General features: G+C 39.0%; 1 protein-coding gene across 1 annotated transcript in view; it reads right to left on the bottom strand.

The window, feature by feature from the left end:
- The window catches only part of PRIM2 (DNA primase subunit 2), a 331,127-nt gene that overhangs the window by 252,648 nt on the left and 52,395 nt on the right, over window positions 1-26,084 (bottom strand). Inside the window, exons 6-7 of the mRNA XM_055571816.1 lie at window positions 10,930-11,025; window positions 7,984-8,121 (exon numbers count right to left, since the gene is read on the bottom strand). Coding sequence (XP_055427791.1) covers window positions 7,984-8,121; window positions 10,930-11,025 — 234 coding nt within the window. The remainder of the gene's footprint in view (window positions 1-7,983; window positions 8,122-10,929; window positions 11,026-26,084) is intronic.

Here is a 26,084-nt window from a genome sequence, read left to right as displayed (position 1 = left end):
CTCTAGATTTTTAATTTTTGCTTTTATGTATTTGTTACCAATTTTGTACCTTTAAGAACCCAATCTTCAGGACCCATTTTTCACTAGGGAGCGAAATTACTGGCTTGACTGCTCTCTCTCCCTTTGGACTCTTCTTTTTCTCCACCAGGTCGCCTGTGTCTCCTCCCTAAACCCTCTCTACTCTACCCAACTCTGTGAATATTTGTGTGTTCCACACGGTGGAGAACACTTAGGGAACTGATTACTGGCTGGATCTGTCTTCCTCCTTTTCATTCCCCCCTTTTATCCTCCTGTCCACCTCTGCCTCCTTCCTCCTTCTTCTCTTCTCTGTATAACTCCGTGAACATCTATGAGTGGTCCAGCTGTGGAGTGCACATAAGGGAGTGATTACTGGCTAGCCCACTCTCTCCTTTATTGATTCCACCTCATCTCATCCGGGTCACCTCTAACTCCCTTCTCCCTCTTCTCTTCTCCATGTAATGCTGTGAACCTCTCTGGGTGACCCTCACAGCAGAGAAACTTTTCATCTTTAACGTAGATATTTTATCAATGGTGCTGTATAGAAGGAGAAGTTTTGAAACTACTGTAAAAAAAGACCGATAACTGGAAGCAGGATGCTTAAGTCCAAACCCTGACTCCAGGGAACTCCTGACTCCAGGGAACATTAATTGACAGGAGCTCATCAAACACCTCCATACCTACACTGAAACCAAGCACCACACAAGGGCCAAAAAGTTCCAGGGTAAGACAGACCAAACAAATTTTCCAGCAACAAAGGAACACAGCCCTGAACTCCAAGATACAGGCTGCCCAAAGTCACCCCAAAACCTTAGACATCTCATAACTCAGTACTGGACACTTCACTGCACTCCAGAGAGAAGAAATCCAGCTCCACCCACTAGAACACCGACACAAGCTTCCCTAACCAAGAAACCTTGACAAGCCACCTGTACAAACCCACACACAGTGAGGAAACGCCACAATAACGAGAACTCCACAAACTGCCAGAATACAGAAAGGACACCCCAAACTCAGCAATTTAAACAAGATGAAGAGACAGAGGAATACCCAGCAGATAAAGGAACATGATAAATGCCCACCAAACCAAACAAAAGAGGAAGAGATAGGGAATCTACCTGATAAAGAATTCCAACTAATGACAGTGAAACTGATCCAAAATCTTGAAATCAAAATGGAATCACAGATAAATAGCCTGGAGACAAGGATTGAGAAGATGCAAGAAAGGTTTAACAAGGACCTAGAAGAAATAAAAAAGAGTCAATATATAATGAATAATGCAATAAATGAAATTAAAAACACTCTGGAGGCAACAAATAGTAGAATAACAGAGACAGAAGATAGGATTAGTGAATTAGAAGATAGAATGGTAGAAATAAATGAATCAGAGAGGAACAAAGAAAAACGAATTAAAAGAAATGAGGACAATCTCAGAGACCTCCAGGACAATATTAAATGCTACAACATTCGAATCATAGGGGTCCCAGAAGAAGAAGACAAAAAGAAAGACCATGAGAAAATACTTGAGGAGGAAATAGTTGAAAACTTCCCTAAAATGGGGAAGGAAATAATCACTCAAGTCCAAGAAACCCAGAGAGTCCCAAACAGGATAAACCCAAGGCGAAACACCCCAAGACACATATTAATCAAATTAACAAAGATCAAACACAAAGAACAAATATTAAAAGCAGCAAGGGAAAAACAACAAATAACACACAAGGGAATTCCCATAAGGATAACAGCTGATCTTTCAATAGAAACTCTTCAAGCCAGGAAGGAATGGCAAGACATACTTAAAATGATGCAAGAAAATAACCTACAACCCAGATTATTGTACCCAGCAAGGATCTCATTCAAATATGAAGGAGAAATCAAAAGCTTTACAGACAAGCAAAAGCTGAGAGAATTCAGCACCACCAAACCAGCTCTCCAACAAATACTAAAGGATATTCTCTAGAGAGGAAACACAAAAACGGTGTATAAATTCAAACCCAGAACAATAAAGTAAATGGCAACGGGATCATACTTATCAGTAATTACCTTAAACGCAAATGGGTTGAATGCCCCAACCAAAAGACAAAGACTGGCTGAATGGATACAAAAACAAGACCCCTACATATGTTATCTACAAGAGACCCACCTCAAAATAGAGGACACATACAGACTGAAAGTGAAGGGCTGGAAAAAGATTTTCCATGCAAATAGGGACCAAAAGAAAGCAGGAGTAGCAATACTCATATCAGATAAAATAGACTTTAATACAAAGGCTGTGAATAGAGACAAAGATGGTCACTACATAATGATCAAAGGATCAATCCAAGAAGAAGATATAACAATTATAAATATATATGCATCCAACATGGGAGCACCACAATATGTAAGAAAAATGCTAACAAGTATGAAAGGAGAAATTAACAATAACACAATAATAGTGGGAGACTTTAATACCCCACTCACATCTATGGATAAATCAACTAAACAGAAAATTAACAAGGAAACACAAACTTTAAACGATACAATAGACCAATTAGACCTAACTGATATCTATAGGACATTTCATCCTAAAACAATGAATTTCACCTTTTTCTCAAGCGCACATGGAACCTTCTCCAGGAAAGATCACATCCTGGGCCATAAATCTAGCCTTGGTAAATTCAAAAAACTAGAAATCATTCCAAGCATCTTTTCTGACCACAATGCAGTAAGATGAGATCTCAATTACAGGAGAAAAACTATTAAAAATTCCAACATATGGAGGCTGAAAAACACGCTGCTGAATAACCAACAAATCACAGAAGAAATCAAAAAAGAAATCAAAATTTGCATAGAAACGAATGAAAATGAAAACACAACAACCCAAAACCTGTGGGACACTGTAAAAGCAGTCCTAAGGGGAAAGTTCATAGCAATACAGGCATACCTCAAGAAACAAGAAAAAAGTCAAATAAATAACCTAACTCTACACCTAAAGCAATTAGAAAAGGAAGAAATGAAGAACCCCAGGGTTAGTAGAAGGAAAGAAATCTTAAAAATTAGGGCAGAAATAAATGCAAAAGAAACAAAAGAGACCATAGCAAAAATCAACAAAGCCAAAAGCTGGTTCTTTGAAAGGATAAATAAAATTGACAAACCATTAGCCAGACTCATCAAGAAACAAAGGGAGAAAAATCAAATCAATAAAATTAGAAATGAAAATGGAGAGATCACAACAGATAACACAGAAATACAAAGGATCATAAGAGACTACTATCAACAATTATATGCCAATAAAATGGACAACGTGGAAGAAATGGACAAATTCTTAGAAAAGTACAACTTTCCAAAACTGGACCAGGAAGAAATATAAAATTTTAACAGACCCATCACAAGCACGGAAATTGAAACTGTAATCAAAAATCTTCCAGCAAACGGCTTCACAGCTGAATTCTACCAAAAATTTAGAGAAGAGCTAACACCTATCCTGCTCAAACTCTTCCAGAAAATTGCAGAGGATGGTAAACTTCCAAACTCATTCTATGAGGCCACCATCACCCTAATACCAAAACCTGACAAAGATGCCACAAAAAAAGAAAACTACAGGCCAATATCACTGATGAACACAGATGCAAAAATCCTTAACAAAATTCTAGCAATCAGAATCCAACAACACATTAAAAAGATCATACACCATGACCAAGTGGGCTTTATCCCAGGGATGCAAGGATTCTTCAATATCCGCAAATCAATCAATGTAATACACCACATTAACAAATTGAAAAATAAAAACCATATGATTATCTCAATAGATGCAGAGAAAGCCTTTGACAAAATTCAACATCCATTTATGATCAAAACTCTCCAGAAAGCAGGAATAGAAGGAACATACCTCAACATAATCAAGGCTATATATGACAAACCCACAGCAAACAGTATCCTCAATGGTGAAAAATTGAAAGCATTTCCTCTAAAGTCAGGAACAAGACAAGGGTGCCCACTTTCACCATTACTATTCAACATAGTTTTGGAAGTTTTGGCCACAGCAATCAGAGCAGAAAAAGAAATAAATCCAAATTGGAAAAGAAGAAGTAAAACTCGCACTATTTGCAGATGACATGATACTCTGCATAGAAAACCCTAAAGACTCCACCAGAAAATTACTAGAACTAATCAATGAATATAGTAAAGTTGCAGGATATAAAATCAACACACAGAAATCCCTTGCATTCCTATACACTAATAATGAGAAAACAGAGAAATTAAGGAAACAATTCCATTCACCATTGCAACGGAAAGAATAAAATACTTAGGAATATATCTACCTAAAGAAACTAAAGACCTATATATAGAAAGCTATAAAACACTGGTGAAAGAAATCAAAGAGGACATTAACAGATGGAGAAATATACCATGTTCATGGATTGGAAGAATCAATATAGTGAAAATGAGTATACTACCCAAAGCAATTTATAGATTCAATGCAATCCCTATCAAGCTACCAACGGTATTCTTCACAGAGCTAGAACAAATAATTTCACAATTTGTATGGAAACACAAAAAACCTCAATTAGCCAAGGCTATCTTGAGAAAGAAGAATGGAACTGGAGGAATCAACCTGCCTGACTTCAGGCTCTACTACAAAGCCACAGTCATCAAGACAGTATGGTACTGGCACAAAGACAGAAATATTGATCAATGGAACAAAACAGAAAGCCCAGAGATTAATCCATGCACATATGGACACCTTATCTTTGACAAAGGAGGCAAGAATATACAATGGATTAAAGACAATCTCTTTAACAAGTGGTGCTGGGAAAACTGGTCAACTACTTGTAAAAGAATGAAACGAGAACACTTTCTAACACCATACACAAAAATAAACTCAAAATGGATTAAAGATCTAAACGTAAGACCAGAAACTATAAAACTCCTAGAGGAGAACATAGGCAAAACACTCTCCGACATACATCACAGCAGGATCCTCTATGACCCACCTCCCAGAATATTGGAAATAAAAGCAAAAATAAACAACTGGGGCCTAATTAAACTTAAAAGCTTCTGCACAACAAAGGAAACTATTAGCAAGGTGAAAAGACAGCCTTCAGAATGGGAGAAAATAATAGCAAATGAAGCAATTGACAAACAACTAATCTCAAAAATATACAAGCAACTCCTGCAGCTCAATTCCAGAAAAATAAATGACCCAATCAAAAAATGGGCCAAAGAACTAAATAGACATTTTTCCAAAGAAGACATACAGATGGCTAACAAACACATGAAAAGATGCTCAACATCACTCATTATCAGAAAAATGCAAATCAAAACCACTATGAGGTACCATTTCACGCCAGTCAGAATGGCTGCGATCCAAAAGTCTACAAGCAATAAATGCTGGAGAGGGTGTGGAGAAAAGGGAACCCTCTTACACTGTTGGTGGGAATGCAAACTAGTACAGCCACTATGGAGAACAGTGTGGAGATTCCTTAAAAAACTGGAAATAGAACTGCGTTATGATCCAGCAATCCCACTGCTGGGCATACACACTGAGGAAACCAGAAGAGAAAGAGACACGTGTACCCCAATGTTCATCGCAGCACTGTTTATAATAGCCAGGACATGGAAGCAACCTAGATGTCCATCAGCAGATGAATGGATAAGAAAGCTGTGGTACATATACACAATGGAGTATTACTCAGCCATTAAAAAGAATGCATTTGAATCAGTTCTAATGAGGTGGATGAAACTGGAGCCTATTATACAGAGTGAAGTAAGCCAGAAAGAAAAACACCAATACAGTATACTAATGCATATATATGGAATTTAGAAAGATGGTAACAATAACCCTGTGTATGAGACAGCAAAAGAGACACTGATGTATAGAACCATCTTATGGACTCTGCGGGAAAGGGAGAGGGTGGGAAGATTTGGGAGAATGGCATTGAAACATGTATACTATCATGTATGAAACGAGTCGCCAGTCCAGGCTCGATGCACGATACTGGATGCTTGGGGCTGGTGCACTGAGACAACCCAGAGGGATGGTATGGGGAGGGAGGAGGGAGGAGGGTTCGGGATGGGGAACACATGTATACCTGTGGCGGATTCATTTCGATATGTGGCAAAACCAATACGATATTGTAAAGTTGAAAAATAAAATTAAATTAAAAATAAATAAATATAAACTATAAAACTTAAAAAAAATAAATACATAAAATAAAATATAACACAAATGAACTTATCTAGATCAAAGCCAAAGAATGTTCAAACTACCACACAATTGCATTCATTTCACATGGTAGTAAAGTAATGCTCAAAATCCTTCAAGCTAGGCTTCAACAGTATGTGAACCGAGCACTTCCAGATGTTCAAGCTGGATTTAGAAAAGGCAGAGGAACAAGAGATCAAATTGCCAACCTCTGTTAAATCACAGAAAAAGCAAGAGAATTCCAGAAAAACATCTACTTCTGCCTCATTGACTATGCTAAAGCCTTTGAGTGTATGGATCACAACAAAGTGTGAAAAATTCTTAAAGAGATAGGACTACTAGGTGACCTCACCTGCCTCCTGAAAAGTCTGTATGCAGAAGCAACAGGTAGAACCAGACATGGAAAAACTGACTGTTTCAAAACTGGGAAAGAAGTACACCAAGACTGTATATTGTCACTCTGCATATTTAACCTTTATGCAGAGTATATCAAGTGAAATGCTGGGTTGGATGAATCACAAACTGGAATCAAGATTGCCAGGAGAAATATGAATAACCTCAGATATGCAGATGACACCACCCTTATGGCAGAAAGTGAAGAGGATCCATAGAACATCTTGATTAAAGAGAAAGAGGAGAGTGAAAAAGCTGCCTTAAAACTCAACATTCAAAAAACGAAGATCATGGCATCCAGTCCTACCATTTCATGGTAAATAGATGGGGAAACAATGGAAACAGTGACAAACATTATTTTCTTGGGCTCCAAAATCACTGCAGACAGTGACTGCAGCCATGAAATTAAAAGACGCTTGCTCCTTGGAAGAAAAGCTATGACAAACTTAGACAACATATTAAAAAGCAGAGACATCACTTTGCCAACAAAGGTCCGTAGAGTCATAGCTATGATTTTTCCAGTAGGGATGTATGGATGTGAGAGTTGAACCATAAAGAAGGCTGAGCACTGAAGAACTGATGCTTTTGAACTGTGATGCTGAAGGAGACTCTTGAGAGTCCCTTGGACTGAAAGGAGATCAAATCAGTCAATCCTAAAGGAAATCAACCCTGAGTATTCACTGGAAGGACTGATGCTGAAGCTCCAAAATTTTTGTCACCTGATGCAAAGAGCTGACTCACTGGAAAAGACCCTGATGCTGGGAAAGACTGAGGGCAGGAGGAGAAGGGGACAACGGAGGACGAGATGGTTGAATGGCATCACCAACTCAATGGAAATTAATTTGAGCAAAGTTCGGGAGATAGTAAAGGACAGGGAAGCCTGGCATGCTGCAGTCCACAGGGTTGCAAAGCGTTGGACACTACTGAGCAACTGAAGAACAACAACAAACCAAACAAACAGACTGACAAGATATAGAGAACAGACTTGTGATCGCCAAGGAGGAGGGATGGATCGGGAGCTTGGGATTATCAGACACACACTATTACATATAGAATAGACAAATATCAAGGTCTTACTGTATACCACAGGGAACTACAGTCAATATCCTGTGATCAACGACAATGGAAAAGAACATAACAAAGAATATATATATGCATAACTGAGTCACTTTGCTGAAGAGCAAAATTAACAGAACACTGTAAATCAACTTCAATAAAACAAATTCTTAAAAAAATTAAAACCTAAGAGTTCTATAAATAACAGAAGCAATCTCAGTATCATTATAATAATTATATTACTTCTTAAGAAGTACAGAACAAATCTATCAAGAGTATGTAATTGCAAACATGAACATATGGAAATGAAGTGAATATAGAAACTAAATACTTACAGCCAAAGCCTTGGAGAGTTTGGTTCTAAACTCATTCAGGATGATCGCGACAATATCCTTGTGTGGTACATAAGCAAAGCCATTTTCCAAATAGACTTTCCTCCCTCGGAATAAATCCAAAGCTTCAGCAAAAGGGATCTGAATTCAGAGTGAAACATGGAAAATAAGTCAGTACCTGTCATTACAAAATTCTCCTAAAACTTCATCACTAGGGAATCTAAACAAAATGCCTCCTTTGAAAAAGTCATCAGTGCCAGCAGATCAAAAACAAACAAACAACAGAAAAGCAAGATCAATTTGCACTCCTTATAAGTAAACAACAGCATTAGGAAGGAGTGGCAAGCCAAAAAAGGTTTTGCTTCAGAGTAGATCTTTCAAAAATGAATAAGCCAAGTTAGACTGGATTATTTCTATTCTTATCAATTTATAAATTATAATCACTAGAATTTCAAACTCTAAGCTCAAGCCCTCTAGGTACATCGCACTGCCCTCATACAACATATTTTCTGCATCAAGTAGAACCCAATGTATATACAGTATGCTCAGCACTAGAAATTGCTAGTAAGTAAAATGGTTCCAAATTTCTTCATCTATGTTTCCACGCTTTCTCCACAGGAATATATTAGAAAAGTTAATCTCAATACTAAGAAATGGAAATAATAATAAATGTCCAGCTTTGCCTTTAAAATAAATATTTGCCAGTAAACATTTTTTTAAAACTGAATACTATTCTACTTCAGTTCAGTTCAGTTCGGTCGCTCAGTCGTATCCGACTCTTTGCAACCCCATGAATCACAGCACACCAGGCCTCCCTGTCCATCACCAACTCCCAGAGCCCACCCAAACTCATGTCCACTGAATCGGTGATACCATCCAACCATCACATCCTCTGTCATCCCCTTCTCCTCCTGCCCTTAATCTTTCCCAGCATCAGGGTCTTTTCCAGTGAGTCAGCACTTCGCACCAGGTGGCCAAATTATTGGAGTTTCAGCTTCAGCATCAGACCTTCCAACGAACACCCAGGGCTGATCTCCTTTAGGATGGACTGGTTGGACCTCCTTGCAGTCCAAGGGACTCTCAAGAGTCTTCTCCAAAACCACAGTTCAAAAGCATCAATTTTTCGGCGCTCAGCTTTCTTCACAGTCCAACTCTCACGTCCATACATGACCTTTGTTGGCAAAGTAATGTCTCTGCTTTTCAATATGCTATCTAGGTGGGTCATTACTTTTCTTCCAAGGAGTAAGCGTCTTTTAATTTCATGGCTGCAGTCACCATCTGCAGTGATTTTGGAGCCCAAAAAATAAAGTCTCTCACTGTTTCCCCATCTATTTGCCATGAAGTGATGTGACCAGATGCCATGATCTTAGTTTTCTGAATGTTGAGCTTTAAGCCAACTTTTTCACTCTCCTCTTTCACCTTCATCAAGAGGCTCTTTAGTTCCTCTGCACTTTCTGCCATAAGGGTGGTGTCATCTGCATATCTGAGGTTACTGATATTTCTCCTGGCAATCTTGATTCCAGCCTGTGCTTCCTCCAGCCCAGCATTTCTCATGATGTACTCTGTATATGAGTTAAATAAGCAGGGTGACAATATACAGCCTTGACGTACTCCTTTTCCTATTTGGAACCAGTCTGTTATTCCATGTCCAGTTCTAACTGTTGCTTCTTGACCTGCATGCAGGTTTCTCAAGAGGCAGGTCAGGCGGTGTGGTATTCCCATCTCTTTAAGAATTTTCAACAGTTTATTGTGATCCACACAGTCAAAGGCTTTGGCATAGTCAATAAAGCAGAAATAGATGTTTTTCTGGAACTCTCTTGCTTTTTTGATGATCTAGCAGATGTTGGCAATTTAATCTCTGGTTCCTCTACCTTTTCTAAAACCAGCTTGAAGATCTTTTTTGTACAATTCTTCTGTGTATTCTTGCCACCTCTTCTTAATATCTTCTGCTTCTGTCAGGTCCATATCATTTCTGTCCTTTATTGAGCTCATCTTTGCATGAAATGTTCCCTTGGTATCTTTAATTTTCTTGAAGAGATCTCTAGTCTTTCCCATTCTATTGTTTTCCTATTCTACTTACATTTCTTTAAAGTCTTATAAACTACCATAAAATTTTAAGAGATGAGCAGATTATGATAACAGTATTAATAAGTTGAAAAAAGCCATCCTTACTCTTCAATAGTTTTTCTACTTCTTAAAAATGAGGTAAAAAATTAGGTTAAAAAAAAAGAAAGAAAGAAAGAAAAGAATCCCCATATAACCTATTGGCTAAAGTTTTATGGAAGAGTTAAATTATATGGCCATAATTCTTCAGTGTATTCAATGACACCACATCATAATCAGATCATGTGTTTTTGCAGAAAGTTTCTGGTTAGTTTACACATTTCCACATCTAGCATACAGTTCCTGCCCTGAAACCATTCACCGCTTGGTTGAGGCTACAAGGCAGACCCACGTGGCAGTCCCGCAGCCACAGAAACCAGCAGTGACCCAGCTCCATGTGGGTGACACAGTACACAAGGAGGCGGGAAGAGGGTTTATTTCCATAATCCCAAGAAGGACCGGAACAGGAAGTCTGAACAAGTGGCTCCAGCTCAGGCTCTTTTCTCGTGAGACTGAGCCTTCAGTACATGTCATGACGCTTACCAGGTCCAGAACACCGCTGAGGGGTGGGGACCCTGGGGGCTCTTTAGAGCTACTGCCCCATGACAAATGCATCCCCCGCCACCACCCTGCATGTGAGAGGCAAGACTGCACACAGGGAGGAGAGCTTGGCTGCAAGCAGTTCAGTACCCAGGCAGGGCCCGGAGTTGCTGCAGCTCAGCCTTGAGCAGATCAGCAGGTAAAACCAACCTCCAAGTAGGAGGGGTGAGGCTGCGCCCCAGAGGCTGCACAAATGCATCAGTTAAGCACCATGGAACCTCGGAAGTGCTTTAAAAGTGCACCTACCTTATAGACTGACTCCAGATCCAACTGAGCCCCACCAAAACTGGATGATGAAGCAATAATATCCTGTTCTCGGACAGTCTTTTCTTCATCACTTATCTAGAAGGAAACATATGTCATTTAAAAATTAAAACTCTGCATTCAGTTTCAATAAAGTACTTCCTGTTCTAGCGAAGATTCTATACTGTTTTAAAACTCTCGAAACCCTGATATCTCAAATCATTCCTAATACAATTACTAGGTGATTTTATAATCATCAATGAAGCCAAAATATGGAAGAAAATTTAAATTCAATTTACTTTCAAATTTCTACTCTGTCAATTTCTGAGGACACATACCAAAAGAATAGTAGCAGAGAAACAGAAAGTATTATAATATGAAACAAAAGAAATTATAATAAAAATTAAGGTAATACAGACAAAAAAATGAACATTACCTCAATGTGGAGTTATGTTAATTTATTAAAATACCTATTTGGAGAATGGCATTGAAACATGTAAAATATCATGTATGAAACGAGTTGCCAGTCCAGGTTCGATGCACGATACTGGATGCTTGGGGCTGGTGCACTGGGACGACCCAGAGGGATGGAATGGGGAGGGAGGAGGGAGGAGGGTTCAGGATGGGGAACACATGTATACCTGTGGCGGATTCATTTTGATATTTGGCAAAACTAATACAGTTATGTAAAGTTTAAAAATAAAATAAAATTAAAAAATAAATAAATTAAAAAAAATAAAAAAATAAAATAAAATACCTATTTGAACTAAGAGTGGAATTTTCTAGCCACAGAAAACAATTTCAAATTTAAATAAAACACTAGTATTTGTAAGAACAACTACAGTCTATTATCTCTAATTATGGCTTTGAAAAAAAATACTGATAGATACGATGAGATAAAAATCATAAACTTCTTTACAGAAAAAGAAAAGATCTACAGATGAAGACGAATTATAAATGATAAACTGTGGGAAATCTTTGTATCATGTGACATCTGAGTTACTCTCAATAAACCCCAAGGTAGTAGGGCATAAATACTAATAATGCAAAAGTAAAACAAAGCCAAGATTCGTATAACTGAAAATAATGAAAGTAAATTAAAATAATAATGTGATATTATTTTATACCTATTAAAATGGAAAACGTTAAAATCCACAGGGTTGGAACAATCCTTGCATATAGAACTTTGACAATACACATAAATAAGCATTAAAGTACATTGACGCTAACAATTTCACTTCTAGAATTAATCTTAATAAGAGAACAAATACACAAATTGGGAAATTTTCTTTCATCACAATGCTATTTATAATAATTCTTAAAAGCCTAATGTCCAGAACAGGTGTTTGGTTAAAGTACAGTAAAATGTGATGTTTAAGTAAAGCAAACCATCATATTCAGATCAGCTTCTCACAGAAATCAAAGAAAATACACTGACAGAAAATTTTAAAGCATCTTCTTTAAGGCACAGAAGATTAGTACATAGAGTTGGGCCCTCTTTAAGTGGGATATCATTAATAAGAGATGCTCCTGCTCTAACGCTGCAGGTCATTAGAGATATCCCAAGCGTTGAACTTGTTTAAAGGTCATCCCTGATTCAAAGGCCCCAGACATCTGACAGAAGCAAACTCAAATCCTCTCTGAGCAAAGTACATCCGCAGCATACCTCAAAGGATTTCTGCTAACACATCTGCAAATACTGTACCAAGCACACTGTATTTTATAACAAGGCAAACAGTAAAACATCACTTCATGAGCAAAAACAAAAAGATTCATAAAGTACATAGATAATAACTGTGTGAAGATTATAAAAGACAAGGATAATGATATCTGCATGAATGAGAAAGTGTAAAAAATGACTTGACAAAGTGGCAGAGACAAAAAGAGACTATCAGACGGGTGGCCTAGTGGTAAAGACGCAGCGCTTTCCCTGCCATGGCCTCGTGTTCAACCCCTGGTCAGGGAACTGAGATCCCACAAACCTCACAGCAAGGCCAAAAAAAAAGGTATGAGAAAAGAGAGGCTTTTATTTTGGCTAATTCTGGTGAAGCAACTTCAAAGCAACTCTGCACAACAGGTAGACTGTCTCTCCTCTCTTGAACCCAGGAGGAGTGAGGAGGGGGCACCGGAAGCTAATCAGTCTCAGTAGGGATCTGCAGCCCAGCATCCAGGGATCTCAGATTCTGGATGGAAATAAACAGTATCCTGACCAGCTGCACCCACAGACTAATGAAAGGAGTAAATAAAAACCTTTCCCAACAAAGATACAATTCTCCTAAGGCTCAATACACTCCTCCAAATCAATCTCTAGCACACAGAGAAAACAAACACACAAGGAAACAAGGCTCCATGAATGGAAACCAGACTGGTAAAACCAAAAGAAAAGTGTAAGAACTGGAAAACAAAAAACAAAACTGGCTTTATTTATAGATTATATGAGTAGAATCCTTAGAAAATTCAGAAGAATCCACAAATAATTAGACCTATTTACCTAATTAAGCAAGGTTTCTAGATACAATGTCATATACAGAAAAACTAATTATATTTCTATCTGCCAACAGCTAAGTTTAAAAATGGATTTTTTAAAAAAAACTATCATTTATAACATCCGTTGGATCACTGAAAAAGCAAGAGAGATTAAGAAAAAAATCTACTTCTGCTTTATTGATTACACCAAAGCCCTTGACTATGTGGATCACAACAAACTGGAAAATTCTTCAGGAGATGGGAATACCAGATCACCTAACCTGCCTCCTGAGAAATCTGTATGCAGGTCAAGAAGCAACAGTTAAAACTAGATATGGAACAACAGAGTGGTTCCAAATCGGGAAAGGAGTATGAAAAGGTTGTATATTGTCACCCTGCTTATTTAACTTACATGGAGAGTACATCATGTGAAATGCTGGGCTGAATGAAGAACAAGCTGGAATCAAGATTACCGGGAGAAATAGCAATAACCTCAGATAAGCATATGACACCACCTTTACGGCTGAAAGAGAAGAACTAAAGAGTCTCTTGATGAAAGTGAAAGAGGAACGTGAAAACGTTGGCTTAAAACTCACAATCAGAAAACTAAAATCATGGCATCCGGTCCCATCACTTCATGGCAAATAGATGGAAACAATGGAAACATGACTTTATTTTGGGGGGCTCCAAAATCACTGCAGATGGTGACTGCAGCCATGAAATTAAAAGACACTTCCTCCTTGGAACAAAAGCTATGATCAACCCACATAGCATTTTAAAAAGCAGAGACATTACTTTGCCAACAAAGGTCCATCTAGTCAAAGGTATGGTTTTTCCAGTAGTCACGTATGGATGTGAGAGTTGGGACTAAAGAAAGCAGAGCACCAAAGAATTGATGCTTTTGAACTGTGGTGTTGGAGAAGACTCTTGAGAGTCCCTTGGACTGCAAGAAGATCCAACCAGTCCATCCTAAAGAAAATCAGACCTGAATATTCATTGGAAGGACTGATGCTAAGGCTGAAACTCCAATACTTTGGCCACCTGATGCGAAGAACTAACTCACTAGAAAAGACCCTGATGCTGGGAAAGACTGAAGTTGGGAGGAGAAGGGGATGACAGAAGATGAGACGGTTGGATGGCATCACCAACTCAAAGGACATGAGTTTGAGTACGTTCCGGGAGTTGGTGATGGACAGGGAGGCCTGGCATGCTGCCATCCATGGCATTGCAAAGAGTCGGACATGATTGAGCAACTGAACTGAACTGAACCATTCATAACAGGATTAAAACTAGTAACAAAATAAATTTAACAAAGGATATGTAAGACTCCAGAAAAAAACTATAAAACCTAACTGGAGAAAACCTAAATAACAGAGAGACATATAAACATGCACCAGAAGAAATAATACTGTACCAATTCTCCTCAAATTAACCTGAAGATTCAATATGCTCTCAAGCAAAATCACAATAGCTTATGTGTCTGTGTTGCTTCTAGAATATACAGGGACAGACAGTGCCAAGGAAAGCCAAAACAGAAAAATAACAAAGTAAGAAACTGACAGAGGAGACACGGCAAAAGGGAACAAGAAATTTGTACATCCTCATGATAATCTTTCTTTATTAAGTGATTTCCAGTTTAAATATAAAAATACATCAAATATGTGCAATGAATACTTACTAATTTGAAATTATATAAAAATTTAATATACATGCCTGTTCTTCCCACCATTAATGGGGATAATCATAAGTGACTCTATGGATTTTTTTTTTTGCCAAATGGTTTTCACAGGATCTGGTAATACTGAAGTTGACAGCAAATGTGTTAATCAATCATGTCCCTTTTACAATCACTTATTACAGCAGCAAAGAGTTAGGGAACTCTGAACATATAGATGTTGGTCATAATAATATCTGGGATTTTAACTGAACAAATTCCACAGCAATATAAGCACCAATACTTCACCACCACTAATCCAAAACTGGGAAAAGAGTATGTCAAAACTATATATTGTCACCCTCTTATTTAACTTATTTGCAGAGTATGTCATGCAAAATGCCAGGCTGAAATCAAGATTGCCAGGAAAAACATCAATAACCTCAGATATGCAAATGACACGACCCTAATGGCAGAAAGTGAAGAGGAACTAAAGAGTCTTGATGGAGGTGAGAGAGGAGGGTGAGAGAGGAGAGTGAAAAGGCTGGCTTAAAACTCAACATTCAAAAAACCAAGATCATGGCATCCAGTCCCATTTGGTCCCATCACTTCAAGGCAAATAGATAGGGAAACAATGGAAACTGTGACAGACTCTGTTTTCTTGGGTCCAAAATTACTGTGGACGGTGACTGCAGCCATGATATTAAGACACTTGCTCCTTGGAAGAAAAGGCTATGACAAACCTAGTTAGTGTTAGTCGCTCAGTCGTGTCCAACTCTTTGCAACCTCCATGGACAGCAGTCCACAAGACTCCTCTCTCTGTCCACGAAATTCTCCGGGCAAGAATACTGGAATGGGTTGCCATTCCCTTCTCCAGGGGATCTTCCTAATCCAGGGATCAAACCTGGGTCTCCTACATTGCAGGCGGATTCTCTACTGTCTGACAAAAGGCATGTTGCCTCCCCGTTGGGGAATCAAACCCCAGTCTCCTGAGTGACAGGCAAGGATACTCACCACTGTACTAACAAAAGCAGAGACATCACTTTGCTGACAAAGGTCCGTACAGTAAAGCTATGGTTTTTACTGTAGTTATGTACAGATGTGAGAGTTGAACCATAAAGAAGGCTGAGCACCGAAGAGCTGATATTCTCGAACTGTGGTGCTGGAGAAGACTCTTGAGAGTCCCTTGGACTGAAAGGAGATCAACCCAGTCAATCCTAAAGGAAATCAACCCTGAATATTCACTGGAAGGACTGATGCTGACGCTCCAAAACTTTGGTCACCTGAAGTGAAGAGCTGACTCATTGGAAAAGACCCTGCTGCTGGGAAAGACTGAAGGCAGGAGGAGAAGGAAGAGGATTAGATGGCTGGACGGCATCACCGACTCCATGGAGATGAGTTTGACCAAACTCTGGGAGGTAGTGAAGGACAGAAGGGCCTTGCATGCTATAGTCCGTGGAGTTACAAAGAGTTGGACATGACTTAGCAATTGAATAACAAAGATGTTTTGGTTTAACTCTGGCATATAATTTGAATTGAGACTGGAGTCACAGGAGTCTAATGCATTTCTGTACACTAATAACTATCAGAAAGAGAAATTAGGCAAATCCCATTTTGCATCAAAATAAAGATAATATCTGGAAATAAATTTAACCCAGGAGGCTAAAGACCTGTACTTTGAAAACAGTAAGACAGTGATGAAAGAAAAGGAAGACAATATAAGCAATTGGAAATACATTAGATGATCATGGAATGAAAGAATAAATATTATTAAAATGTCCACAACACTCCCAAAAATCTACAGTCAATGCAATCCCTATCAAAATACCAAAAAATACCAAAATGCCAAGAATAGCATTTTTCACAGAACTAGAGCAGTCCTAAACAGTCCTAACTAGAATAAGCCCTAAAATTTGTGTGGAGTCACAAAAGACCCCAAATAGCCAAAGCAATCTTGAGAAAGAAAAAAATAAACTGGAATAAATATCACGCTCCTGATTTCCAACTGTACTACAAAGCTACAGTAATCAAAATAATATGGTACTGCCACAAAAGCAAACAGATAACCGGAACAGAATGCAGAGTCAGAAATAAGCCCACACTTTTCTGATCAATTAATTTACTACAAAGGAGCCAAAAATTTACAACAGGGGAAAGACAGTCTCTTCAATAAATGGTGTTGGGAAAACTGGACAACTACATACAAAAGAATGAAATGGCCATTTTCTAACACCACATTAAAAAAATAAACTGAAAATGGGTTAAAGACTTTAATGTAAGACCTGAAAGCATAAAACCCCTTACATTCCTATACACTGACAATGAAAAAAACAGAAAGAGAAATTAAGGAAACAACCCCATTCACCATTGCAAGAAAAAGAATAAAATACTTAGGAATAAATTTACCTGAACAAACAAAAGACCTATATATAGAAAACTATAAAACACTGATGAAAGAAATCAAAGATTACACAAATAGATGGAGAAATAAACTATGTTCATGGATTGGAAGACTCAATATACTGAAAATGAGTATACTACCCAAAGCAATCTATACATTCAATGCAATCCCTGTCAAGATACCAATGGTATTTTTCACAGAACTAGAACAAATAATTTCAAAATTTGTATGGAAATACAAAAAAACCTCAAATAGCCGAAACAATCTTGAAAAAGAAGAACAGAACTGGAGGAATTAACCATCCTGACTTCAGACTATACTACAAAGCTACAATCAACAAGACAGTATGATACTGGCACAAAGACAAAATATAGATCAATGGAACAAAATAAAAAGCCCAGAGATAAATTCACACACCTATGGACACCTTATCTTTGACAAAGGAGGCAAAAATATACAATGGAGAAAAGACAATCTCTTTAACAAGTGGTGCTGGGAAAACTGGTCAATCACCTGTAAAAGACTTTCTAACACCATACACAAAAATAAACTCAAAGTGGATTAAAGATCTAAATGTAAGACCAGAAACTATAAAACTCTTAAGAGGAAAACACAGGCAGAACACTAGCTGACATAAATCACTGCAAGATACTCTATGACCCACCCCCCAGAGTAATGGAAATAAAAACAAAAATAAACATATGGGACCTAATTAAACCTAAAATCTTTTGCATAACAAAGAAAACTATAAACAAGGAAGAAAAAAATAGCAAAAAAAACAACTGACAAAGAATTAATCTCCAAAATACACAAGCAGCTCATGCAGCTCAATACCAGAAAAATAAACAACCAATCAAAAAGTGGGCCAAAGAACTAAACAGGTATTTCTCCAAAGAAGACATACAGATGGCTAACAAACACATGAAAAGATGCTCAGCATCATTCATTATAAGAGAAATTCAAATCAAAATCACAATGAGATACTATCTCATGCAGGTCAGAATGGCTGCCATCAAGTCTACAAACAATAAATGCTGGAGAGGGTGTGGAGAAAAGGGAACCCTCTTACATTGTTGGTGGGAATGCAAACTAGTACAGCCACTATGAAGACGAGCGTGGAGGTTCCTTAAAAAACTGACAACAGAACTGCCGTATGAGCCAGCAATCCCACTGATGGTCAAACACACCAAGGAGACCAGAACTGAGAGAGACACGTGTGCCCCAATGTCCACTGCAACACTGTTTACACTGGCTAGGACATGGAAGCAACCTAGATGTCCATCAGCAGATGAATGGATAAGGAAGTTGTGGTACATATACACAATGGAATATTACTCAGCTATAAAAAAAAAAGAACACATTTGAGTCAGTTCTAATGAGATGGATAAAACTGGAGCCTATTACATAGACTGAAGTAAGTTAGAAAGAAAAACATCAATATAGTATATTAACATATATATTTGGAATTTAGAAAGACCCTATATGCAAGACAGCAAAAGAGACACAGAAGTAAAGAACAGACTTTTGGACTCTGTGGGAGAAGGCGAGGGTGGAATGATTTGAGAGAATATCATTGAAACATGTATATTACCATACGTGAAATAGATGATCAGTGCAAGTTCAATGCATGAAGCAGGGCACTCAAAGCTGGTGCACTGGGACAACCCAGAGGGATGGGGTGGGGAGGGAGGTGGAGAAGGGTTCAGTACATGTACACCCATGGCTAATTCATGTCAATGTATGGCAAAACCCACAATATTGTAAAGTAATTAGCCTCCAATTTTAAAAATTAATTTAAAAAAAAAAACCTCCCAGAAGAGAACACAGGCAGTATGCTCTCTGACAGTCTTGGCAATTTTTTTTGGATCTGTCATCCCAGGCAAAAAAGACAAAAGTTAAACATGAACACGTGGGACTACATCAAACCAAAAAGCTTTTACAGAACAAGAAAAACTATCAACAAAACAAAAAGGCTGCTTATTAAATGGGAGAAGATATTTGTAAATTATAACTGATAAGTGGTTAATATCCAAAATATATGAACAATTCATATAACTTAATGTCAAAAAACAATTTGATTAAAAACTGGGGGGGACTTCCCTGGTGGTCCAGTGGCTAAGACTCTGTGCTCCCAATACAGGGGGCTGGTGTTCAATCCCTCATCAGGGAACTAGATTCCACACGCCATAACTATGAGTTTGCATTCCACAACTAAGACTGAGAGCAGCCAAATAAATAAACGGATTTATAAAAAGAAAAACAAAACAAAAATGGGCAGATGAACCAAACAGATACTTCTTCCAAAGAAGACAAACAGATGTCCAACAGGCACATGAAAAGATGCTGAACATCATTACTCACCAGGGAAAGGCAAATCGAAACCAGTGATATTACTTTACACCTGTCAGAAAGGTTATTATCAAAAACATGACAAATAATACACTGTTGGTGGAGACGCAAACTGGTGCAGCCACTATGGAAAACAGTATAGAGATTCCTTAAAAAACTGAAAATAAACCTTCTGTAAAATACATAAATTCTACCCATGGGTATTTATTTATCCAAAGAAAACAAAAACACTAACTCAAAAGATATATGTACCCCCATGTTCAATGCAGCATTATTTACAACAGCCAAGATATGGAAGCAATCCAAGTGTCTACTGACAGACAAAAGGATAAAGAAGATGTGGTGCATATATACACAATGGAATATTACTCAGCCATGAACAACATCTTTCTACTGTGACAACATGGATGGATCTAGAGTGTATTATGCTAAGTGAAATAAGTCAGAGAAAAACAAATACCATATGATCTAACCTATATGTGGAATCTAAAAACCAAAACAAAAGAACAAACAGAACAGAAACAGACTCATCAATACAGAGAATGAACTAGTTTTTGCCAGAGGGGTGCAGGATAGGGCAAAGGGCAAATAGGTGAAGGTAATTAAAAGGAACAAACTTCTACTTAAGTCATGACGATACCATGTACCGCAAAGGGAATATAGTCAATACTACTGTAATGACTTCGTATGGTGACAGATGGTAAGTAGACGCATAGGGGTGATCACTTTGTAATGTACACAAACAATGAATCATTATGTTGTGTAACTGACACTAACATGACACTGTAAGTCAACTATATTTCAAGTAAATAAATAAATAAAGTGAAATGCTTCCTGAAAATAAACTGGTTTCTAAGAACTTGTCGTTTTATTAAACTAACACAGGACTGGTCTTTAGGGGAGTGTACAAAATAAGTAATAAAGTTAGCTAGGCTATCACTACAGCACCTTACAATCAAGGTGTATTATGCCTCCCAAATTAACATCTTCCTGAAAAGAAGTATGTAACAAATTGCTGTAAATAAAACTGCATTTCCAGAATGACTTACTTTTTTATTCCAGGGGTGCTCCACTTTCAGTCTGGTTAACTGTCAATCAGCAAAGACCCTGAACATTTGAGCCCTAAAGTTTTCTTTCCACCACTACTCACAATCCCCCACCTTAACCTCTATTTTCCACAACTACCCACCAAATACTAAGTACTTGAATGTTTCAAATGGTATACGGGGTAGTGGTATAATCTTTTTTCAGGCAAAAAATTACACAGGGCTCTAATAGTTTTGATAAAGTTATATTTCCCTATTTTATAATCATGTTGTTTTACATGCTCCTTAGTAACAGAATTAAGGATTTGGGCCGTGGTATCTTTTTCTTTTTGGTATTCTTCATCAAACCACAGAATAGGGAGACCAGGCTCCCTCTGCCAGCGCTCCTGAAAGGCTCAGGAGTTTTGCTGCTGGAGCTACAAACGTCCCTACACTGAACAAGCAGGTGGTGGAGGCTGGCTGTGTAGACTGCCCTCTGCTCGCCCATGCAGAGTCCCTCTCTGAGGGGGTTACACAACCGCTACCTGCTGCACTCACAAGCAGTCACATGACTTGCCAGTGAAATATGAGCAGAGGTGACACATGTCACTCCCAAGCCAATGCTTTACAAACATGTGATTAACAGGGTTCTCTCCTCCCTCCATCACAGCAACTGGTGAAGTTCCAAAGACTGCTTAATCCACCTGAGTCACGGCACGCAAATGACACAGGGAAGGGCCACCAATGGCCCACAGGAGACACAGAGCAGGAACAAGAAACAAATCTTTTAGCAGTCTCTGAGGCCTGGGGTCATTGGCTAACACAGCACCACCTATCTTGACTGACCAGTCATCTCCCTCCTCTCTGAATCACACATTTTCATCAATAAATTATCTTGAGCACGTTGGAGATCTTTAGCAGACAATTCTTGCTGACTGAGAGAGGAGGAACTGCTAAAATCCTCTAACTCCCACAGCTCTTACTCAGAAGCATGTGAGTGCATTTAAAGTATCTTTTAGTGGATGCTAAGAGGAGTTTGAAAGTTATCACCAGAGCCTACCCTGATGGCTGTGCTCCCACAACTGTTTATTTTCTGTCCTGTTCAAAGGGGTGTTTTCGCACTGCAGGTTTAGAGAAGGCGAGGGGTCTCAATAAGACTAATAATCTGTTTTAACTGTAAACCACAAACAGCCTTTAAAATCCGATCCCACCCATACTCTTTTCTTTAATTCCAGTATGTTTATAAATTACATATACATATCACTGTACATTAGGTACTGAAAACATGTCCGTCCACCCCCCTAAAATGTAAAAGAAATGATATTAAAAATGTATAAGTTGTATTACTTACATCCTTCCCACACTCTCAAATGACTGTCTTGGGCACGCCACTTTGAAACCACTAGGCTATTATCCTGGCTGCTAAAGCAAAGAGATAAACAAATGCTTCCCAGAGATTTATTCTATAAACTTTCAATCATCAATATTCATTCATGTTAATAAACAGTTTGGCCAGTTTTCTCCTTGAATCCACATAGCTCTCTCAAGCCCTGGTCCTTAAACATGGCTATACCTCAGATTCACAGTGGAGCTTTTCAAAATTACAGATCCTTCGTATCACTTAGACCTACAGATAGAAGCACAGAGGTGTGTATTTCTTTAAAAGGTCCTTTAATGACTCTGAAACATACCACTCCTCTAAAACAGTAAATACCAGGGAAGGAATCTTCTTTTCTAAAATAAATATCATGTTCTAGAAATACTGCCATCAATTCTAGCACTTGATTTTTTTGTGTGTAGAATTCACTCATTCTGAAACACTGAGGACCTACTATGTACCAAACACAATTTCCAGCAGATGGACTCCAGCTATTAAATAAGCAAAAAAAAAAAAAAAAAAAAAACGCTGCTTTCATGCAGCTTATATTTTAATGGGGTGACTCAGAAAATAATAAACTATCAGGTTGTGATCAATGGTGAAAATAAAGCAAAGGGATGTGCTCCAGATGGGATGGATTTATACTTCAGCTGTGTAGTCAATTAAATCCTCTCAGGAGAAGTGACACTTAATTGGAAACCTGAATGACAAGAGCATCGAAAGCAGAGGTAACAGCTCGTGCTGAAGTGATGGAGAGAAAGAAGCCTTGTGGGCGAGAGGAACGGGAGACCATGAAGCAGGGGCCGGAGTGGGGCAGACAGGGCCCGAGGCCAGGACAGGCCTTTGTGCTAACAACAGTGCACTGCGCTGAAATTTGAGGCAGAGGAAAGCTCAGATCTGATTTACCCCGAGATTTTAAGCTTGCTCTGGTGCTGAATGGAGAAGGGATTGTGTTGTAAGGAACTGTATGAGGGAGAAAGAGCTCTACCGGCAGTCGGCAATAGGGAAAAGACACAGGCCTCAAAGAGGAAAAACACAAGTGGGCAGAGCTGAGGCGTGTTTGGGAGGCAGCAGGGCTGACAGGCTGCAGATAGAGGGGTGGAGAGACAGACTCCCGGGTGTGGGCTTCAGCCACGGGACAGATGGGGACACCACTTACTGACTCATCTTTTTCTTGATCCGCATCCTCCACTACCATTTATATTTTGTCTCTACACATACTTATCACATGTGCCTTATTGCAAGTCACCTCAAATCCTTTGAGGGAAGGGGCATGGCATCAGTCAGTTCAGTTCAGTCGCTCAATCGTGTCCGACTCTTTGCGACCCCATGAATCGCAGCACGCCAGGCCTCCCTGTCCATCACCAACTCCCGGAGTTCACCCAAACTCATGTCCATCGAGTCGGTGATGCCATCCAGCCATCTCATCCTCTGTCGTCCCCTTCTCCTGCCCCCAATCCCTCCCAGCATCAAAGTCTTCTCCAATGAGTCAACTCTTCGCATGAGGTGGCCAAAGTACTGCAGTTTCAGCTTTAGCATCATTCCTTCCAAAGAAATCCCAGGGCTGATCTCCTTTAGAATGGACTGGTTGGATCTCCTTGTAGTCCAAGGGACTCGCAAGAGTCTTCTCCAACACCAATTCAAAAGCATCAATTCTTCGGCGCTCAGCTTTCCTCACAGTCCAACTCTCACACCCATACATGACCACTGGAAAAGCCATAGCCTTGACTAGACGGACCTTTGTTGGCAAAGTAATGTCTCTGCTTTTGAATATGCTATCTAGGTTGGTCATAACTTTCCTTCCAAGGAGTAAGCATTTTTTAATTTCATGGCTGCAATCACCAATAAATACAAGTCAATGATTTCAAGTACCCATTTTTCTTAAAATGGAACATATCTATATAGCAGGTAAAAAGTAATAATCCACCAATATTAAAACTTCTAGTTTTATTAATATTAAATATTAATATTTAGGTATTATTTACTACAAAATTAATTTAAAATATTGATAGTAAAAACCTAATTGAAACAATGGGAAGACTGCTTAAAGTATCCAGTATATAATAAAACAATTAGGACTCATTTATAATGAAGTTAACAATTTGTGGGAAAAGCAATTATCATGATGTTAATAGTTATCACTGTTTTTAATAAATATTGGTTCTACACGGATAGTAAACATTGTGATCTGTGGAGGGCATGCATTTCCCAAACGCCTTGTGACCTAATCACTACCCCTACTGTAGGGACTGAGGATGGTGGCAAACGCCTTGACTCTCCCACTGAGAGCTGAGATCTATTGGCCTCCCCGTGACTGGGCTGGCCTGGGCCTGCCTGCCCACCAGAGCATGGAACGGGGTGCCATGCCTCTCCAGGCTGCACCTCTGAGGGACTGATAGCTTCCATCTCCTAGAGTCCTGGGCCACCAGGAAAGAAGTCCACCTCTTCACCTGCAGGATGCCATGGAGAGGATCCCAGCACTGCCCAGCCTTCTAGAAGTCCTCACCCAGCACAAGGCATATGTGAAGCTGTCCTGGACACCCTAGACCAGACTGTCATGGAGCCCCATATGACACCATGTGAAGCAGAAGAAATCTGCTTGTTGAGTTCAGTCTGAACCCCTGACCCTCAAAATTGTGAGATATAATAAAATGGAATTGTATTAAAACAGTAGGGTTAGGCTGTGGTTTTAAGTTTTAATGTTAGTTTTCAGAATTGTTGTTTTAAGCTTGTTGACAAATGTTACGTAGTAATAAATAACCGGGCTCCCCTGGTGGATCAGATGGTAAAGAATCTGCCAGCAATGCTGGAAACCCTGGTTCGATCTCTGGGTTGGGAAGATCCCTTGGAGAAGGAAATGGCTACCCACTCCTGTATTCTTGCCTGGAAAAGCCCACGAACAGAGGGGCATGGCTACTACAGTCCGTGGGGTCGCAAAGAGTCGGACATGACTGAGCTACTAACCAGAACACTTATCTACCTAAAATAAAAGTTGATTTAAAACATTTTTTTTAACTTACAATCTAATTCTTATAAAATACTTCCTTCATTTAAACATCCAGAAGAGAATCAAATAAAGGGAAGTATGAAAAAATTAAACTGTTAATAACTGGTAAATCTCTAGGGGAAATCTCCACTTACAAATTATCTGTCATTCATTTATAGTTGCCCAAAACATATAAAGTTAGAAAAATGAATAATAATTTAATATCCTGTCATTCTAATTAGTATGTTGATGTCTCAGTAACTTTGCCAACATGATCCATGTAAAAACCAATCATCTGGTTATTTCATTAATGCCCTTTTAATAGCATAGGCACATTTGGAATACACTAAAATTTATACCAAAAAGGAAAGATTAATCACTTACACTTAAGCACATTTCTTCTCTCCTAGAAAACAAGCCTCTTAAAAAAAAAAAAAAGCTGGGTAATTTATACAAGACTTCTTTAAGTATCCTAAATAAAAGAGCACTCAGTCCTGAGTTGGGCATAACAAGCCTAGACACACACGCAAGCAGCTCAGTCTGAGAGGAAGTATCAGGAAAGTATTCCACCCACCCCACCCCACCCAGCAACGCTCCTGCAGCACCTTCCAGGAGGGGACAGTGCCAACAGGTGACATGAAGAAAAGTAAGGTGCTGCTTGTAAGCAGTGTTACTCAACCACAGCAAAAGCTTACAAAAGACAAGTTGACTCCACCAACAGTAACACTGGAAAGCAGCAGTGACTCAGAGGAGAAGGTGAGGTGCCCTCCCGCCACTGCAGCAGGAGGGCAGACGCTCCTGGAGGCCCAGCGCATCCCCTAGCCTGGGGAGCGGGCGTGGGACACACACCGGAGGGCTGCCAGTGAGGGGCGGAACAGCCTCCCAATGGCCCGGGGGCA

Source organism: Bubalus kerabau, chromosome 3 (genome assembly GCF_029407905.1).
Source record: "Bubalus kerabau isolate K-KA32 ecotype Philippines breed swamp buffalo chromosome 3, PCC_UOA_SB_1v2, whole genome shotgun sequence".
NCBI classification, from domain to species: Eukaryota; Metazoa; Chordata; class Mammalia; order Artiodactyla; family Bovidae; genus Bubalus; species Bubalus kerabau.
Note: the sequence above shows the minus strand (reverse complement) of the source record. Positions and strands in the feature narration are given on the sequence as shown.